We start from the raw sequence: 21,095 nt of genomic DNA, 5'->3' as shown, positions 1-21,095 counted from the left end.
AAAAGAAACTATAAACAAAGACATCTGTGGTTAAACTTTCCATGATGCATAAGTGAACATTTATTTGGACAAAAGGGTTTTGTACTGGAGTACTTGGGAGAGACGATCAAAGGATGTAGTTTTGGATCAGATAACATAGAATCTTGAAAATTAAACTGGGACTATATCCAATGGGAAAGTTTTTGAGTTGTGAAATAATATTGTACTGGTGTGTGTTTTAGAGAGCTAAGTGGCAGAGGGTAGAGGATAGATTGGAAGGATGAAAGGATATATTGGTAGGTATGGGAAAACTGGTTGAGATTATTGTAATAATAATTATCTGTATTGGGTGAGATAAGAGTCTAGACTGAGGTGAGTGAAAATGAAAAGGAAGGGATGGATTTGAGGGTTATCAGTGAATCGATAGGATATGTTGATTGAATATGTAGAAAGAGAAAACAGTCCAGGTTAGCATAAACATTTTCATTTGTTGATTGGAAAAATAATGGTGCCATTTTAGGTTTGTTTGACAATATTTGATTTGGGGGGTGTGGAGGGAGGGATAGCTGTAGTGTAAGCAGTTAGAGCTCAGTGACTGACACCCAGGAGAAAGATTCGGACTAGAACTATTAGAAAATCATATAGGTCCAAGAAAAGATAGTTGGTTATGATGAAACAAAAAGACTTCTTCAAATTAAAACAGTTTCTATAAGCATAGAATAAAATAGTAGGAACAAGTATCTAGTTGTATCTTGTGAGGCAGCAGTTAATAGAATAACAAAAATCATGTGATGTAGAAACTGAGGAAATAGAAGAGCTCAGTTTTTACGCTTATAATATGTGTATTTTTCAGACCCTTGTGTCATCATTTCTAGCTTAGGTAATTCAACTTCAGTAAGTGATATGAAAAAAAAAACTGATAGGAAAGAGAAGAAAGCTAAGGTATTGGAGAATAGGTTAAATTTTGCCCTTTAAAGACACTGGGATAATTTGATTACTGTCACTTGGGAGATATCCTGGTTAGTTTTTATGGGTATTTTGAAAGCAACAAATAAGGTAGAACAGATATGAATTAAAATAGGAAAAATTTAGTTCTGCTGATCTTACAACTGGGGTAACCAAATAGTATAATTAAGAATAACTGTAGAATTTCCATGGTTATAATTTTTCAGGAAAAATGCAGTGCTCTATTGTAAATGCTTCATAATTATTTTCTTCATTCATTCTGCAATATCAAGTTCCTTTTCTACTATGTGCCAGGCAGTTTTCTTTGGGGGTGAGGGTAGGGTACAAGAGATGATGTGAAGTATTCTTATTCCTTCCCTTGAGATGCTTAGAGTCCCCTATGAGAGACAATTATATAGTTTTTTTTTTTTGTGTGTGTGTGTGTGTGTGTAAGTAATATATATAATATATATACACACACAACTACAAACTCTAACAACGGAGGACTAGATTGGGTTGTCTCTCCAGGACAATGCCAGTTCTAAAAATACTATCCTTCCCCCAAATGTATTTTATGCTTACTGACCATCTCAATATACAGTATACTGTAGGAATCCTCATGTACCCACTCTTATCTTTCTTTCTCTGTAACTCAAAAGAAAAAGAGAAGAGACTATCTGGACAGTTCTTAATATTAACGTCAGTTCTATAAGTAGAATACAGTGTACCACTGTGTTCTGCTTTGAATTCTGTATAAAATTCTGTATTCTGTATACAGCTCTATAAGCAGAATACAGTGTATTCTTACTACTATGGCACGTAACATAAAAATATTGCCAAATTTTCTTCAGCACTTCAATTACCTGATACTTTAAGCTAACCTATTGTTAAGGTAAAACACTTATATTTATGTGTGTATTTAAATATATGTATATGTAAATATATGTATATGTAAATACATATATTTAGATTTCCTCCCATTTAGTTCATATACCGTATTTCCCCATGTATATGATGCACCCTTTTTTGAAAAATTAGGCGTCTACAAACTGGGTGCGTCTTATACAGTGGTTGTATGAGCACTAAAAAAGCGGGAAATGCAAGTAAAAAAATCTACAACCACTGAATAAGACGTACCCAGTTTTTAGACCCCAAATTTTTTGAAAAAGGGTGTGTCGTATACAGGGGGAAATACAGTATTTACAAAATGGATAAAATATTTTAATTTATAATAATTTAAAAAACTAATTTTAGAACCTGTAGGAATACTGCAAAAAGAACATTCTCTGAGAGAACAGCTGTTTAATCTTTATTGTAGCAATAAACCTTTGTTGCCAGTGTTTTGTGGGTTCTAACTTTATGCTCATATCTTCTATCAGATATTTTTGCAGAAACATCAACAATTAAGAAAAATATATTAATTTTTAAAACCTAACTTTAGTTGACAATTAAAAGTCACTATATGTATTATTATCTGGGATTTGAAGGATATATTATTTGCTAAAAGTTATGACTTTTTTAGCCATAAGTGCCACGGTTTCTACAGGGTAAGACCTTGTTTAAGGCATTTCAAAGATAAAGTTAGCTATTAAGAAGAATGGTACTCTAAAAGAATCTTTGGATTACACACACACACACACACACACACACACACACACACATATACACACATACATATATGTAACATATCTCTGTGTATATATACTTATATACATATACCCATGTATGTTTTCTGTGGACTAAAAATTCTGCCATCAGTAGTAATTGCTATCTTTGTTTGTGGTTGTGCCTGAAAAGATATGTACAGCATTAGTATACATAAAGACTGTCTCTTGCTTTGCAGCTATTGCCACAATTTGCAAAGTCTGGTCTTGTTTAAGACTCCCGGTCTTCCTGATGTTGTTTCTCAAAAAGAAACAACTCCAGTTTCTGATTGCTGTATTCTAGGCTGGTCTCACTGAATCTATTGTTTCCAGCAGCACATGGCTAGGCCTCAACACTAGAAGTTCCTTTTTCTAAAGAAGCCATTTCCAACCTCAGTTCTCTGACATCTGAGGGAATATCAAAATTGTTTTGATTTTCTTAAAAAAAACATATTAGAATGAGAATCAAGAGTCATGAAATGAAAATGGAAGCACAGAGTGTCACTGTCTAAAAGTTTGGGGTTCGCTACTTTAAAGCTTTTCTTCTGCCCGCTCTGCTTGCTCAGGTGTATGTTTTGGTTCACCATGTTGTGTTCTGCCCTCATACTTGTTTAGATATGTACCCTACAGCTAATATCACTTCAGTTCTTGTAAACTGTTCTGCTCCAAGATTTTATTAATGAATTTGCCTTACTAATAATTACATTATTGGTAACACTGATGATAGTCCTCTAAAAACCAGAAGCGTATTTTATATTTCTTCATATCGATACAGAATTATATGCCTATAAGTCAGCTAGTGAGCCAAATATAATAATAAATGGTATAACGATCAATCTAAAATTTCAAAAAGACCCTTACTATGTATATATGGACTGAAGATATTCTTCTTCAATTGAGTTGTGATTTTATGTTGCAGTAGTGTGACTGGTTACAACTTTGTATTTTATGTTGGTAGGGCTTAGGAGAAGAGAGCAGGAAACAGCAGGTGGCTGTGAGAATGATTACTAATTGAACTCTTGAGCTCAAGGATCTTTTGCATTCTTTTTAAAAATGGCATTAGGCAGTCAAGTTTAATAGTTAAGAGCACAGATTCTGGAGCCATGCTGGTTTTGCCACTTAATAGCTACCTTGGACAAATCATTTATCTCACTGTGTCTCAGTTGACCTCATCTGTAAAACGGAGATTATAATAGTACCTGTCTCATAAACTCATTGTGAAGATTGAAAAGAGTAATACTGAAATCATATCTGGCATGTAATAAGCACTTGCTAAAATATAAATAACATTTATTATTATTGTGACATTGACTAATAGAGCTTGTTAAATCATTATAAAACAATGTATCTTAATAGTTTAGAATTATTAAATTACATTTAGTTGTGTAATTAAAACCAGAGACACTCATTAATGAAAATGTTTAAAAAAAAGCAAAACAAATATAGAAACAAAAGTACAGTCTCAGAATGACCATTTTGATCTTATTTACTCTGGTATGTTTTCTTTATCCTTTTTTCATATGTATTTTTAGCCATTGTGATTATGGTTGTTTTAGTCAGTGTTCATTCAGGTGCAAATATTTGATCATCTCTAAATGTTAATCACTGTGCCAGGGATTACACATCAGACTTCTTGGAGACAGAGGCACTTGTTCTTTTGCCTTGAATATGCCTACTAAATAAATAGAGAAGGATGATTTTGAGGTATTAAAATCCAGATGATTTTCCTTGGCCTGTAAAAAGTTTCACAGCAATCTGAAGAAATTTATTTCAATAAAATATTTTAATACAACTTTTCTTTTTACCTTAAGTAAAGTTAAATTTTTGTTGTCCTTAGCTTCACTGCCTACTTTCAGCTGATTATACAATAAGAAAAGCGATTACTATGATTACCATAAATTCACCAAAGTAACTCCAGCCTTCCCCCCTTCCTAGCTCCATCATTTAATTATATATCTACTATGTGTGTATGCATAGAAATGTCAGGAGAGGCATACTCCAAACCATAAATAACTTTAGGGGATAGGATTGGTAAGGAGAGAGGTTATTATCACTCCATACATTTGTACATTTCTGTGTTACTGAAAGTTGTTACGCTTTTAAAAAATAATAAAGTTATATTCTTAGTTGCTTTTATCACCAGTCATACTATATACAGGTATGTGTGACATATGGACTAAAATACGATTTTTTATTGTCAGTTTTATAATAATTCATATTCTTAATTACATTTTTACTAGTTCTCTCAGTATTTAACAATATACATAAATGATATTTAATGGTGTTTAATTCCTTTGTAATGATTTTTCTAAGGGAAAAAAACAATATCTTGAAAGGCCAAATTATATCTAAGATTTTTAAAACAGCATTATTGAAATATAATTTACATATCATAAAATTCACCTGTTTAAAGTGTGCTTTGGGTCCGGCGTTGGTTAAGAGCTGGCTTGGGACGCCAGAGGGCCCCGGTTCGGATCCCACATATGAGGCCAGTGACACTGCCCTCTAGAGCTAAGATGCTGAACAACAGCTCAACCTGGAGCTGGGCTGCCGTGAGTCGCCGTGGCTGCAGCCCCTGTGGCCGTGGGTTGCCATGGGCTACCGTGTGTAGCCAGCAGCCAGCGTGAGCGGCTGCCGCAGTGAGCGGCCGTCCAGAAGCCAGTGACTGATCTGCCTCGCCCGGGAAGAGCGCAATGATGGTGCCCACTTGGGCCAGTGAAGCAATGTTTTTCACAACTAGACTGAAGAACAAAAGTAACTTGTCTGTTCCCCTTCCTCCAATTCCCCAATAAAAAAATCTTAAAAAAAAAAAAAGGTGTACTATGATTTTTAGTATTTAATGATTTTTATTATGTTTACAGACTAGTACAACCATCACCATAATCTTGTTTTAGAATATTTTCAACATTCCCAAAAGAAACTTTGTACCTATTAGTAGTCACTTCCATTCCTCTTCTCCCCTACTTTCTGTCTCATAAACTTGCCTATTCTAGACATTGCATATAAATGAAGTCATACAATATGAAGTCTTTTGTGGCTGACTTCTTTTACTTAACATAATGTTTTTGAGGTTCATCCATATTATAGCGTTTTTATCACCTCTAACACATTTTTTAAATGTCACTTTTCAACTTATAAATACCAACTCAAAAAATTCAAACAGGACAAAAATGAATAAAGTATAAAGTTAAGTCTCTTATAATTGGAATGAGGGAGGTGGAATTTCCTTTTTGATAGGGCACATCTAAGTGGCTGTAAAGATGCTTTGTTAAAACACCTTGCTTCACATAGTGGGGACACCTGATATAGTCCTATGTGAGGTGTTTAAGGGCGGTTTTCCTTAAGAAGTGACATTTAAGCTGAGACTCAGTCGAAAGCAGGAATGGACTGGCTGAAGTTGGGTAAAGGAGCATGAAGGTGAGGTGAGCAAGCGGTGAAACAGTTTGTTTTTAGTCAAGGAGAACAGTGTGCACAAACGACCTGAGAAGCAAAAGTGTTGGGCTTTCCAGGAATAAAATTAGTACCATATGGCTGTTAATTTAGTTTTGGGTGGTGGAGGAGGGTGTGAAATAAATCTAACCAAAAAAAAGTACAGAAACAGCTTTTTCATTGCTTGTGTGTCAAGGGCTGTGGGAGCCATTTTTGGGAAAAAGACTATCCTGAGGGCAAAAGGAAACCGGCATAGAATTTTTAGCAGGGGGACATTAATAAAGCCAGATTCATATTTTAGAAAAAAATTTGGATGCAGTGTATAGAATGGACTGGAAGAGAGCAAGACTAGAGATTTTTAAATTAAAAAAAAAAAAGATTTTTCTTTTTCAAAATTGTTTTGGCCATTCTTTGCCCTTTACGTTTTCATATAACTTTAACTTTTAGAGTTAGCTTGCCAATTTCTGTGAAAATGCCTACTGGGACTTTTTTTAGGCATTGTGTTGATTCTGTAGACCAACTTGGAAAAATTGACATCTTGACAATATTGAGTCTTCAGATCTATGAACATGGTATATCGCTCCATTTATTTGTCATCTTTAATTTCTCTCAGCAATGTTTTATCACTTTTAGTGTACAGCTTTTGCATATCACTTGTTAAATGTATTCCTAAGTATTGTATGTATTTTTTGATGCTGTTGTAAATGAAATTATTGTATTTATTTCATATTTAAAATGTTCATTGAAAATATACAGAAATACATTGATTTTTTTACCTATTGATCTTATATCCTGTAACCTTGCTAAACACAGCCCCAAGACTATATAGATTCCACATTTAAGTGAAATCATATGGTATTTGTCTTTCTCAGTCTGACTTATTTCACTTAGCATAATACCCTCTAGGTCCGTCCATGTTGTCACAAAGTTCAATTTCTTTTTATAAATACCTTCAGATTCTCTATTTTTCTTGAGTTACATTTGGTAACTTGTATCTTTCTAGGAATTTGTCTGACCTATCTTTTATTTTTTTGTTTTGTTGGCATAAAGTTGATAATATTCCCTTATAATATTATTCCCTTATAATAAAATCCTTTTAATATTGGTAGAGCTTATAGTAGTGTTCACTCTTTATTTCTGCTTTTGGTAATTCGTGTTTTCTCTTCCCCCTCCCCCCCAAGGTAAATCTAAGTAAAGATTTATCAGTTTTTCTTATGTTTTCAAAAAACCAACTTTTGGTTTTTTGTTTTACTCTGTTTTCCTATTTCATTGATTTCTACCAATATTTATAATTTCCTTCTTACTGTTTTGGGTTTAATTTGTTCTTTTTTTTTTTTTTTTAGTGCTTAGGTTGTTGACTTGAGACCTCTTTTCTTACCCAATATGTGTTTAAAATTATAAGTTTGCCTGTAAGTACTTCGTTAGCTTCATCATATAATTATTGGTATGTTATATTTTTGTTTTTATTCAGTTCAAGGTATTTTTTTTCAGTTCAAGATATTTTCTGATTTCCCTTGTATGTATTCGTTGACCTGTAACTATTTATAAGTATGTTGTTTAATTTCCAAATATTTGGAATTTACAAAATATCTTTCTGTTGTTGATTTCATGTTCTGTTCTGGTCAGAGGACACGACTTTGAAGAATTTCAATCCTTTTAAATTCAGAACGACTTTTTTTATGGTCTAGATAATGGTCTGTCCCAGAGAGTGTTCCATGAGCATTTAAAAAGAACGTGTATTCTGTTATTGTTGGGTGGAGTGTCCCATAAATGTTGGTTAAGGAAAGTTGATCGATAGTGTTGTTCAAGTATTCTGTATCCTTACTGATTCTCCATGTGGTTCTATTTTGAGTTATTGACAGAGGGCTACTGAAAACTCCAAACCAAATTCCTGAATTGTCTTTTTCCTTTCAATTTTACTACTGTTATTAGCGATACTTACATTTAATTTTTATACCTTCCTGCTTTATTGATATGTTTCTCTTTGTCTCTAGTAATATTTCTTATGTTAAACTCCAGCTCTCTGGTTATTATTTTGGTATGGTTGGATTTTGTCATTTTTATTTTTATTTATTTGTTTGATTTCAGTTGGACCGTTGTTTCTGTTCTTTGTCCTCCTTTAATTGTGTTCTTGGTATGATGAGTGATTTCCAGTTGCATCCTGGCCATTGTGGGCATTATGCTGTGAGACTCATAATTATATTTTTCCTTTGTTAGTAAACATTCAGTTACCTTATTCAGGTGCAGTGCATGGGCCTGGATGGGGGTGGATGTTCAACTCTGCTAGGCCCTGCTGATACCACTTCAGTAAAAGTGGAGCAGTGGTTCACACTGCCTCTTTCCAGGTGTTTGGGGTGTAAGGTCAGTGCCCTACTGGGCCCTACTGTCACATGGGGTTGGGGACAAAGAAGATGGCCTCCTTTTTGCCTCATTGATGCTGGGTAGAGGTGGGGACTCAGCTCCCCACTGGGCCTCTGTGACTTAATTTTACTAGAAATAGGGTAATGAAGTAATGTGTTTCAAGGTTTTTTGGCAGTAAAATAGCTTGACAAATCTCAATCTTTAGCCATCAGTAAACTGGCTGTGTCTATGACAAATAAGCCGTTCTTGATTAAACCATATATTATTATTATCAAAATTTGAAAGCATCAGAATGAAAAAACATTTTTAGTAGGTAAAATGATTATTTTGAAGAAGTTTATGTGTTTGTAAGAAATGAGCAAAGGAGATAATATGTATAGTTATTGCAGATACTTTTATTTGGGTTTCTTGCTTTTGTTTTTTTATTATTTATTTATTTATTTATTTTTAAAAGATTTTATTGGGGAATCGGGGGAAGGGGAACAGACAAGTTGTTGTTTTGTTCTTCAGTCTAGTTGTGGAGGATGTCGCTTCACTGGCCCATGTTGGTATTATCATTACGCTCTTCCCGGGTGAGGCAGATCAGTCGCCGGCTGAACGGCTGCTCACAGTGACTGCTGGCCGCTCACGCAGGCTGCTGGCTACACACGGTAGCCCATGGCAACCCACTGCCACAGGGGCTGCAGCCTATGCCGTCACCGGCGACTCACGGCAGCCCAGCTCCAGGTTGAGCTGTTGTTCAGCATCTTAGCTGTAGAGGGCAGTGTCACTGGCCCTCATATGTGGGATCCTGGGATCCGAACCAGGGTCCTCTGGCGTCCCAAGCCAGCTCTTAACCAACGCGCCACTCAGCCGGCCCATTGCTTTTGTTTTTTTAATTCAGGCACTGAAACACCTTGGTCTTGCTAAAGGAGGATGCTGTTACATGCAAAACTGAGCTCATGTGTCCTCAGACAGGTGTAGAAGTACTTTGAAAAATCAACCAAAGGTTCCCTGACTGGAAGAATAATTTTGTGCCAATACCATATTGGACCAAAGCCCTCGAACTTGACTTGCGGGTAGTGATGGGGCACTGAAATAAGAGAATAGAGCGAGAGAAGATAGTTGGCATACCCCAAGTATTATTAAATCAGCCTCCCCCTTTTCATCACTCTAGGAATGGAAGGAAGGACATTCTCTATTGCCAGTTAGGGGAATAGATATAGGAATAGTGGGGGGAAAGGTAGTTTATACATATAGGATCAGCAGGACTTGTTTAAGATTTTTGGTTAGGGTAGGAAATAAAAAAGATAGAGGAATCCAAAATTACTCTTCAGTTTTTAGCTTTTGTACCTGAAAGAATTATAGTGCCATTGACAAAAACAGGAAAGCCACCATTCATGGGGTATAGAGGAGATGATGTTTTAGTTTAATTGATTTTGAATTATTGATGCTTAATTAATTTAGTTTATAGTAGTTTCTGTATTTTTCAAGATGCTAAAAACACTTTATAATTTTATAAACCACTTTATCAAGATTTAATTTACATACTATAAAATTTACCCATTATCTGTGTAATTTATGTACTGTAAAATTTATTTTATAATTCAGTGAATTTAGTCTATTTGCAGTCATGACCCTGTTACCACAAACATCACCACCATGTAATTTTAGAACATTTATATCACCCTAAAAAGAAACCTCATCCCTATTCCAGCCTATTCCTACCTCCAGCTCTTGGCAACAACTAATCTACTTTCTGCTTCATGTTCTTTTCTAGACATTTCTTATAAATGAAACCATATAATATGTGTTCTTTAGTGTCTGGATTCTTTCACAGAGCATGTTTTTGAGGCTCACTCATGTTCCTTGCGCTTTTTCAAATGAGTTTCATAGCTAATAGTAGAGGAAACATGCTAAATACACGTGAGTCAAGTGGGTAAATTGTGTGAAACCAGTCAGTGCAGGGAAGTTACATATTGAAAGAGTGGTGATAATGTCATAAAGTGTTTTTATTAATTTTTGTTATTCATCTGTAGAGATTTTGCTTGCTAAATATTTGCTAACATAGAATATCAGTTTATGATAGTTATCACAATTAAAGTCGGGGTGCTAAAGTAGATTTGTTATGAGACATTTGTGGTATTTAAGTTGGAAAAAGAATGAACCCCACTGGTTTCATTTTTATTTTGAGTTGTTAATAAGCTACTTTATAAATTTCATTTTTGTCCAAATCGATATGTGGATTTACCCTATTAGTCTTGGTGATCTTGATCAGAACTAAGTAATCGATGTGAGTGACAGACCTAAGTTATAGATAAGGGAGAAGAGAAAAGGGATAGAAAATGTACATTTTGCCATTAGAAAGTAATTTGTTGATTCTGGTACTGTAGAGATATATTTATACCAGAATACACTTCATTTTATCGCCCGAACTTGATTTGTGTAAAATGTGAAAATTAACTCCTCGTTTTATTGAGACATTTAACTATATAAATAGCAAAGCATAATTTTGCTTACTTCATAAATTCCATTTAAAGTGTCTTGATTTAAAAACCACTCTGGGGCCAGCCAAGTGGTTCAGTTGGTTAAAAGCGTGCTCAAGAGTGCGAGCTCTGAGCAGCAGCGGTTTGAGTCCCGGCCCGAGCTGAGCAGCCGCTGAGCTGCCAACAGGTGGCAGGATGTCTCAGCTTAAAAAAAAAAACAAAAACACCACTCTGGTTAGAATTCAAGTAACTTCACCCTTTTTATACAGTCACATTTGAAATAAAGTAACCCTTGTGCACTGTTGGTGGGATTTCAAATTTGTGTAGCCACTATGGAAAATATAGAGATTCCTCAAAAAAACTAAAAATAAATATACTTACGACCCAGCAATTACACTTCTGAGTAGTCAAAGAAAACAAAAACACTACTTCAAAAAGATATACATACACTCCTATGTTCATTGCAGCATTATTTACAATAGCCAAGATATGGAAGTAACCTAGGTGTCCATCAACAGATGAATGGCCAATAACAAAAGATGACTACAAGTCACGTTTGACTTCTGTAATTACAAGAGGTGCTTAAAGTGGTTACCATCAGCATCCAGACACTTCTGATTACGGTGAACTACTGCTTGAGCAACGTTGACCAAAGTGTCCACTTGTATACATTTTTTTGGCACTCTGGTATATACAGTGGAATACTATGCAGCAATAAAAAGGAATGAAATCTTGCATTTGCAAAATCATGGATGGATCTAGAACAGTGGTTCTCAACCTGTGGGTCGCGACCCTTTTGGGGGTCGAACGACCCTTTCACAGGGGTCGCCGGGTGTGGGCGTATCTGCGCGTATCTGCATGTGGGCCTGGAGACGGGTAGAGGAGCGGTGTCTCGGTTCCTAAGACCATCGAAAATATGTGTTTTCTGATGGTCTTAGGCGACCCCTGTGAAAGGTTGAGAAGCGCTGATCTAGAGGGTATCATACTAAGTGAAATAAGTCAGGAACAGAAAGACAAATACTGTATAATTTCATTTATATGTGGAATATAAAACAAAACAAATGAACAACAACAACAAAAAAAAATCAAAAAGAGACTCAGCAACAGAGACCAAAGGGATGGTTATTACCAGAAAGGGGTTGGGCGAAAACGGTGAAGGGGAATATAGTCAATAATATTGTGATAAGTTTATGAGGTGACAGGTGATTACTAGAGTTAGTGGAGTGATCCCACTGTCAGGTGTAAAAATGTTGAATCACTATATTGTATACCTGAAACTAATATAACCAATATAATACCAACTATAATTAAATTTAAAAATTAACAAAAAATAATCGGGACTAATCTAAGTTAAAACTATGAAGTAGGAAATTTAAGGACAGCCTATCTCTATCTTCTGCTCTTTTTCTTTTTATATAACTTACCCAGGAGCTTATAAAATACTGCCCCATAAAATACCCTTTCCTGAGATTGATGTAATTTCATGAATTGCCTCATATTAAGTAATTAAGGACTTAAAGTATTGCTTTTCTCTGACATCATCATTTGAAAAGAGGTCTACAGAGTGGGTATTGCTTAACTAAAAGGAAGGAATTACTAATGGTGGATTTTTGCATGGTTTGTGGTAGAAGCGGGCCTGGGAAGTAGAAAGCAAGGTATTTATCTCATTCTGCCTTCTATACAAGACTTAATGATATGTTTATATTGGGGAGTTAGTCAAGTACTATTGAAAACAGATTAAATTATTTTAAAGACAGATGTTTCCTTGTAGTTTTTGTAATGAGAGTAAAAGAGAAAAATAAGACACATTTTAGGATTGGACAGTTGGCCTCATTTGGGTTCATTTAATACTTGAGATTTGCATTTATATTGATGGATATAGTATCGTTTTCTTTCTGTGCACAAAGTAAATGTGGGTGATTTTACACATACTCCATTACTTTTACTCTCCTCTTCCATTTAAATCTATCCAAAAGGAGCCCTATCTTTTAACCTTGTGCTTTGTAATGAATGTTAACCTTTTGTTTTTGTTTTCTTCTAGGCTATATTCATCACCAAAGAAAAAACTTACACCAATGCAGAAATCAGTTAGTCCGTTAGTTTGGTGCAGGCAAGTTTTGGATTACCCAAGTCCTGATGTTGAATGTGCTAAAAAGTCTCTTATCCACAAACTTGATCAAACTATGTCAGGTATGCCTATAATTTTACTTGTAAATTCATCTCTTTGCTTTCTTTAATTAAAAATATGTGTGTGTGTGTGTGTGTGTGTGTGTGTGTGTGTGTGTGTGTGTGTGTGTGTGTGTTTATATAAAGTATGTTTTAAGGAAGGCAGTTCTTTGCCTGGTAGTGGTTTCCAAATCCCATTGTGCATGTCATATGAGTTTTTGCCATATGCACATAGCCTTGTTCTATTACTCACTTCACTTTTTTTCAATCTACCCATTTTTATTTAGCTTCATTCTAAAGAATAATATCCAAGAAATAATGGATTTTATGTGATAGATGTTTTTCTAAAGCAAGTTTAAACAAATAACTATTTAAAAAATGTTTGTCTGGTATCATCTAACATTATCTCACCACCCTCGGGGAAACTGGTGTGTTAGAGATACAGGTTAAGAACCAAACAGACCTTGTTCTCATTTGAGCACTTAGTTACTACTGTGTGATTCTGCTTGTTATTTAACCTCTGTGAGCTCAGTTTTCTCACAAGAATAATGAGCCTTGTAAGGTTATTTAAAGGTTTATGTGATAATGTTTATGAAAGAGCCTAGCAGGTTTTTCTGGCTCATAGTAGGTGCTTAGCAGATGTGTTCATTTTCCTTCCTTGTTATATTTTTCTTTTTCTTTTCTTTGAACTTGGCATTTTAGGTTTAAATTGCTTTTATGCTCTTTTTTTAAATAGCATTCACAAAGCTGACAAAATGTGTCTGTGACTATTCATGGCATTTAATGTAGCATGCCTGTGTGGGCAGAAATGTAGGAAATATATTACTGACTCTTTCATGGAATTTCTGCCAGTCTCTTCTAGAAGGCTACTGTTTTCTGGAATACTCATGTAGTAAAGGATTGAGGCACGATTACTAACACTAAATAAGTTTTAGTTTTTTGCTTTGTGTTTAGCTGGCAGCCATGTAATTGGTTATTTGGCTTTATTATGAGACTATGTACTCTCTTATTAGAGTGTAAGCTGAAAATGGTCAGGGGGTGCAAAAGGGAGACGAACAGTGAAACTGGCATCCAGTAAAGGGAAATTTAGTTGGCTGCAAGGAGTAATGGTGATTATATGAAAATACCATCTAGGATGTTACTACAGAGCTTCTGAGTCTGTCTTGACACTAAAATATAATACTTTTCCTCAGTGTAGAGAATCTCTTTTTAAAAAGCAGTAGCCTTTATGTGATTTTTTAAATGTGGTTGTCTGAATATCAAGTGTTTTTAGAGATTGATTTATATTATATTCATAAGAGGTTATTAGAGATTATGTAGAGCTAGTAGACAAGCTAGTATTTCACAATTTGAAATAACTGGAAAATTTCTAACTCATTTCAGTTAGATTGTATTATTTAGACATTTATTAAAAGTACTTTTTGGACCAATTTTCCAGTACTCTATCTCACCTTAGAAATAATGTAAGTATATTTTACAATTTAATTAATTACTCAACTTTGCCCTATTGCATGCAAGCAGCCATTGATAAATACGTAAATGAACAGGCATGGCAGTGTTCCAGTAAAACTATTTACAAAAACAGGTGGTGGGCTGGATTTGGCTCACAGGCTGTAGCTTACTAACCTCCGGTGTAAAACATCATAAGGAGTGGGAACTATTGGCAATTGGTAATTAGCAACTTGGACTTAAGGGAGAAAACCAAAGCTGTTGCACCTCAAAAATAGCAATTTGAATGAGTGGCTTTTTGCTTTATTACAACAAGGGTTTTAAAGATAGTAAGAGTGTGTAAGAAAAGCTGTTACTCTTGAACCAAAAACTAGGTGTAATCAAGTACTGGATCTATTCAACAGTGATTAGATTTTATAGCTGTATGCACAGAGCAATAGCTAGCTATTAATATAATGTATATTTACAGGAAAAATAACTTGGTCATTGCAAGTTTGAACCTTGTAGTCCTAAAACTCGTTTTCCCAAGTTGGAGATTATTTCTTTGTTTTTTTTTTGTTGTTTTTTTAAAGATTTTTATTGGGGAATTGGGGGGATGGGAACAGTGCTGGGGAATTGGGGGGAAGGGGAACAGACAAGTTGCTGTCGTTTTGTTCTTCAGTCTAGTTGTGGAGGACGTTGCTTCACTGGCCCAAGTTGGCACCATCATTGCGCTCTTCCCGGGCGAGGCAGATCAGTCGCCGGCTTCTGGACGGCCACTCACGGCAGCTTGAGAGCCGCTCACGCTGGCTGCTGGCCGCTCACGCTGGCTGCTGGCTACAGACGGTAGCCCATGGCAACCCACTGCCACAGGGGCTGCAGCCCACTGTCGCCAGCGACCCACGGCAGCCCAGCTCCAGGTTGAGCTGTTGTTCAGCATCTTAGCTATAGAGGGCAGTGTCACTGGCCCTCATATGTGGGATCCGAACCGGGGCCCTCTGGCATCCCAAGCGAGTTCTTAACCATCGCACCACTCGGCCGGCCCTGGAGATTATTTCTTAAATGTAGTTTTTGGTAAGGCAAAGAAAGCTTCCTGGGAACTTAGCTATTGTGTTTTAGCGGAACAGCTTCTGCTCATCACTCCCAGCTTCTCTGCAGTGCACTACCACTTGTGCCTAAGATGCTCCTCTCTTGTTCTTTTTGTTGTTGTTGTTGGCTTAGATGCACCTTATTTATTTCATGATATGTGTTATCTTTTTTACCTTTTCTTCCCCTCCCTGCTGTTTTCCTTTCAGTCGTCTCTGAAGGTTCTTTGTCCATCTGTGTGTGTGTGTGGTAAACTTTACATAACATAAAATTTTTCACTTTAACCATTTTTAAATATACAGTTCAGTGGCATTAGCACGTACATACTACTGTGCAACCAGCACTGTCTGTCTCCAGAACTTTTTCATCATCTCAAACTAACATTCCGTACCCATTAAACTTCACATTCCCCCTGCCTCCCACCTGCCCATCTTTTAAGTTTAAGGCACCCCAGGTCTCTCTTTTGCCCCACTTCTCTCTGTTTTGATTATTTCATCCATTCATGTGGTATTCAGTATCATCTCTATTCAAATTAATCTCATTCATTCATGTATATATTCACTTAATATTTATTGAGAGCCAGTTATGTATCAGGCTTTGGGGAAAGGTGGAGGATGCATGATGAGGAAAAACTAACATAATCTAATGCTCATGGAGTTTATCACCTAGTAGAGGAAGCATTACTAGTACAAACCATCTTTTTTTTGTAACTAGTGACATGTAATAAAGGAATGGTAGACAGTGCTTTGAGCTTTGAGAAATAGGAATTTTACCTCAGGAAGTGATGTTTGACCTGAAGCCTAAAGATGCAGGGAAGTTTAAGTGGGCTAAGGGGAAAGGTGAAAGAGGGTGTAGGGTGTCCCAGGCAGAGCACAGCATGTGCACAGGCTCCAGGGAGGCCTGAGGGAGCGTGTGGGAGGGAGCATGGCATCCATGAGGAACTTGAACAAGCCAGGGGCTGGAGAAGAGTAAAGGAGAGAATGCGACAAGGTCAGCAAGATATGTAGGAGCCAGACTGCTCTTCAAGGCCTGTAGACTATGTTAAAGATTTTGGACTTTATTCTAAAAGCAATTGGAAGATATTAAAGGGTTTTTTTCAAGGGTATGGTGTGTATGAGCAGGAAGACGAGACTTGCACTTGGATGAGGTCTTGCTAGCTGTAGTATGGCGAGTAGATTAGAGAGTGCCAAAAAGGATGTAGACTGCTTTTGAGAGGGCTGATGATGGTAGCTGGGTAGCGTGTGTTGGGGGAGAAGGGTGGTAGTGGGGATGAAAAGATTTAGAAGCAAAGGGGAATGAACCAAATATGAGGAAACGAGGGAAAAGAATGTATCAACAGTGATTTCTAAGTTTCCAGCTGTGTAACTGGATGAATGTTGTCATTTTGTGATAGGGATCCCAGGAAGAGAATTCGGTTTTAGCAGGAAAATCATGAGTTTGGATTTGGACATGTTGGCTCTGGAGCACTTTTGCCAGAGACCCACAGGAGAGACTGAATGGGCACTGTATATGGGACTGCAGCTCAGGAAAACTTAGGACTGGAGATATAAATAATGGGGAGTTTTAGGGCATATAGATAATAGCTAATGTCATGGGTATAAATGAAATTTCTTAGGAAAAAAATTATGATATAGAGTGAGAAGGTAAAAAGGCTAAGGACTTGAAATGCTAGTGATTAAGTAACCAAGTAAAAGAGAATAAGCTTCAAAGGAGATTGAAGAGTAATGAGATGTGAAGAAATTAGCAGCCCCATTTCAGCTCACGTTGATATTTCTGAGATCATGCTACCTACTAATTATTTATAAAATAAATAATTCTATTCTGTCTAACTTCCTACACTATCCAACGAAACAAAAACTAAACAGAAAACATATGTTCCTCCCCTCAAACCGCTATTGCACTAATATTTAAACCAGAAACTTCGGTCATCTTATTTTTTTCCCTTTAGTAATCCTTTCCAATTTTTTCTCTCTCCTTTTTTTCCCTTTTTTTATTTGTCACCTACCTAGTTCAATTTAATCTATTCAACATAAAATTTTCCATCAAATTTTTTTTCCTACACTGATTGGATCCTGTCACTCTTGCTCAGAAACCACTGATGACATTATCACTGCTACTGAATTATAGTTCAGGCTCCCGAGCATGGTGCCCAGACCTCTCGTGACCTGGCCCAGCGGGTTTTTCCTGTTTTGTCCCTCACTACGTGCTTTACCTTTCTAGATTACATGCTCGTATCCCCTGAACATACTGTGCATTTTCAACACTGCTTTTGTGTGTGTTATAAACACAGACTAAAGCACATACTTGCCCTACTTTTAGTGGCTTATCAAATTATTACTCAGCCTCTTGAGACTGCTCCAGTGCCTCTCCTTCCAAAAAGCCTTACCTAGTTTCTCTCAATTGTAATGAATGGTTCCTATCTCATCATTTCCACAAACCTTTGAATCTTTATGATAGTACTCATTTCATTTGACCTGGAAATCATTGTTTTTTCTGCCTACACTACTTGGTTATAAGCCTCTTAAGAAAAAGCACCATGTCACATTTGTCTGTATATTCTACACAGTGCTTTGCCGATGGTCATAAATATTGAATAAACTGGATTTTAGAATAGGGTGGAAGAAATACTGTTTTAATTATTTTTTTTCCTTGTATATAATTGTACTTGATAGCCCTATTTTGTACTGTTTCTATAATTTTATATGCATAGCATAAATATCTTTCCCTTTTTTTGGCAGAAGTATTCTTCTTGAGCCAGAAAACTTGGGGGGGGGGGCGGGGAGAGCTTTTCTCTTTTTTTTTTTTAAAGATTTTACTGGGGAGACGAACAGTGTTGGGGAATTGGGGAAGGGGAACATTGTGTTTCTCCAGGACCCATCAGCTCCAAGTCAGTTGTTGTTCTTCAGTCTTAGTTGTGGAGGGCGCAAGCTCAGCTCCAAATGCAGTAGCTGCTTTAAATCTAGTTGCTCATGGCTGCTCAGCTCAAGGTTCCATGTTCAATCTTAGTTGCGGGGGGTGGGAGGGGTACAGCCCACCATCCCATGCAGGATTTGAACCGGCAACCTTGTTGTTAAGAGCACATGCTCTCACCAGGTCAGTGGCAGCTCCGCTTGGGCGCAGCTCACTGGCCCATGTGGGAATTGAACCAGCGACCCTGTTGCTCAGAGCTCAGGCTCTAACCAACTGAGTCACTCGGCTGGCCTGCTTTTCTCTTTTTAAAAAGAGAATTCTCACATATTTTCACCTTAATCTAGCCCAAATAGTCAATATTGCTTTTTTTACCCCCAAAATTCAAACTTTGTAAAGGCTATTTTAAAATATCATTTCACAGCTTTTTTAAGCGATACAGTTTGTTTAGGAAAATGAGAAAATACAGATATGCTTTTAGATTTATTTTTAAAAGCCATTTGGGATTGATACAGTTGTAATAAACTTTCCAATAAGATAGAAGTAAATTCATTTAATGGCGAACAATTTGTTGAGATATTCTCCTTATGATATTATTTTTGTTGTTTGGTGTGGCTATATTTTACTTGCATAGCACAATTTAAAATAATGAGAATATTTTGTTGGAATTATTAATAGGATGTTTTTCTCCCACTACTATAAGAATGTTTCTATATTGAAATTAAGATAATAATGACTTAATGAATTTCTTAATAGGAAAAATTTTGCAATAAAATGTTGTTATTCCAGTTATTGAATTTGATTTCCCCCTTTCTCGTTACTGCAGCTCTCAAGAGGCAGAATTTATATAATAATCCTTTCAACTCCATGAGTTACACAAGTCCTTACAGTCCAAATACAAGTAGCCCATACAGCAGTGGTTTCAATTCTCCATCCTCAACCCCAGTGCGACCTCCTATAGTCAAACAGCTAATACTTCCTGGAAATTCAGGTAAGGAAAAAAATGAAATGGAGTGATTAAAGAATGGTTTTTAGCTTACTGCCCTACCTCAGAAAATACTGTATTTATCAGTAGTTCACGTTCTTTTATTTATGAAACTTTTAACTGGTTAGAGGAAATATCATTGAGGAGCTAGTTGGCATCAGGTCCTATATACTAGGCACCAGGGATACAGATAAGCCAGTATACATCCATGAAGTTTTCTTTAGCATATTCTTAAAAGTTTTTTAATCTGGCTTCATTAAATAGGGTCCCATGCTTGATTATTTTAACCAATAGATGCTTATTGAATAACCTGCTTGGGTTGTATAAGCTACAGAGTTAAAAATTTTTTATAGGAATTTAATAAGCTTTGATAATTGCATTTAAAACATAGTATAAGGTTATATGTAAATGTACTGAATGAGTGTTTGGAGCCCTACATGACACGGGAGGGACAGACTGCTGTCAACTGGGAAAAGAACGTTCTGCTGTGGTTCCGTGACTGTGATATCACTGTAGCTTACTGTTCTTTATTAATCGCTCATTCCGTTACTCATTCTGCTGCGATTGTCATGGCTAATTATTACAACTTCCTTAAAAATTATTGTTAACCAGCTAATATTTTTTACCTGAGTGCTCCCTAGTCCAATGACTTTATTGACCATGCTCTTTGCTCTGTACATAGGTTGTTACTTGCTACTTATTTCACCCATGATTATCATACTAAAAAGTTTCATCTGCTATCTTTGTTTAATATAAAGGATTTTATTCAGGCACTACTTGAGTCTGACTTTCTAGTCCTCTTCTTGATAATATAAACATTAACTATTTTGTATTCTTCTTGCTCTTCTTATGTGCCTTTCATGTTGGAGCTAACTCTTACAGTGAAGAATTCTGGAAAACAAGCGTTTCAAATAAATCCATATTAGAAATAGTAGTGACAGTGGTGGGGTTTTATTCTCCACTGGAAGGTGATGATGATCTGATGAAAGCATTTTCTTAGAAACAAGTTAGACTCTTGGATATACCGAGGGTGCCAAAAAATGTATACATATAACTTGTATTTATGTTTTGTTATCGGTATATATTGAGTATTACACTTTTAATGAAGTTTTTTCCTTTCTTAAAAGGTGTATACATTTTTTGGCATCCTGTGTATATATTTTTTATTTCCCTGACCTGTTTTCTGTCCTCTTTTTGGTTGAGAGCTATAAAAGACCTTTCTTATCTAGTCATTTTCTTCATCCCATCTTTATACTTCACTACTAAATTTCAGAGAACTTCTTGGATCATAGTTTTGCAAAGGAATTTTGTAAACATGACATAATGTAGGAGAAATGAGCTAGCGTTCTTTTTTTGGTTTGTTTATAAATTTCTAAGGAATCTTGATTTTTCTCAAATTATAGCTTTCTGGTTTAGGAGAAATAGATGCTGTTATTCAGGAGAAAAGATGATGGTGTTTGCTAATGACTGAATTTTGGAGGAGAAAACCTTACATCATAAATTCATCTCTTTGTAGAGCAGTTTCATTGGCTATCTTGTAAAAGTATGTATTATTGAACACTAACTGCTTGCCAGGAACTCTGTTGAAAGTTTAACTGTTTCATAAGATGATAAGTTACAGTTAAGTGAAACTGAGTTTTGTGTTTGTGCCATGATATATGAAGGAGTCTCTATAGCCCTCTTTATTCTTTTTTTTTTTTT

At 36.0% G+C, this 21,095-nt stretch overlaps 1 protein-coding gene across 1 annotated transcript in view; it reads left to right on the top strand.

Annotated features, from left to right (window-relative positions):
* SLAIN2 (SLAIN family member 2) overlaps positions 1-21,095 on the top strand; it is a 76,018-nt gene that overhangs the window by 15,912 nt on the left and 39,011 nt on the right. The window contains exons 2-3 of the mRNA XM_019624620.1: positions 12,864-13,012; positions 19,236-19,422. Coding sequence (XP_019480165.1) covers positions 12,864-13,012; positions 19,236-19,422 — 336 coding nt within the window. The remainder of the gene's footprint in view (positions 1-12,863; positions 13,013-19,235; positions 19,423-21,095) is intronic.

The sequence above is a fragment of the Hipposideros armiger genome, unplaced genomic scaffold (genome assembly GCF_001890085.2).
Source record: "Hipposideros armiger isolate ML-2016 unplaced genomic scaffold, ASM189008v1 scaffold_596, whole genome shotgun sequence".
In the NCBI taxonomy this organism is placed as follows: domain Eukaryota; kingdom Metazoa; phylum Chordata; class Mammalia; order Chiroptera; family Hipposideridae; genus Hipposideros; species Hipposideros armiger.
The sequence above is the reverse complement of the archived record's forward strand: the minus strand, read 5'-3'. Positions and strand labels throughout refer to the sequence as shown.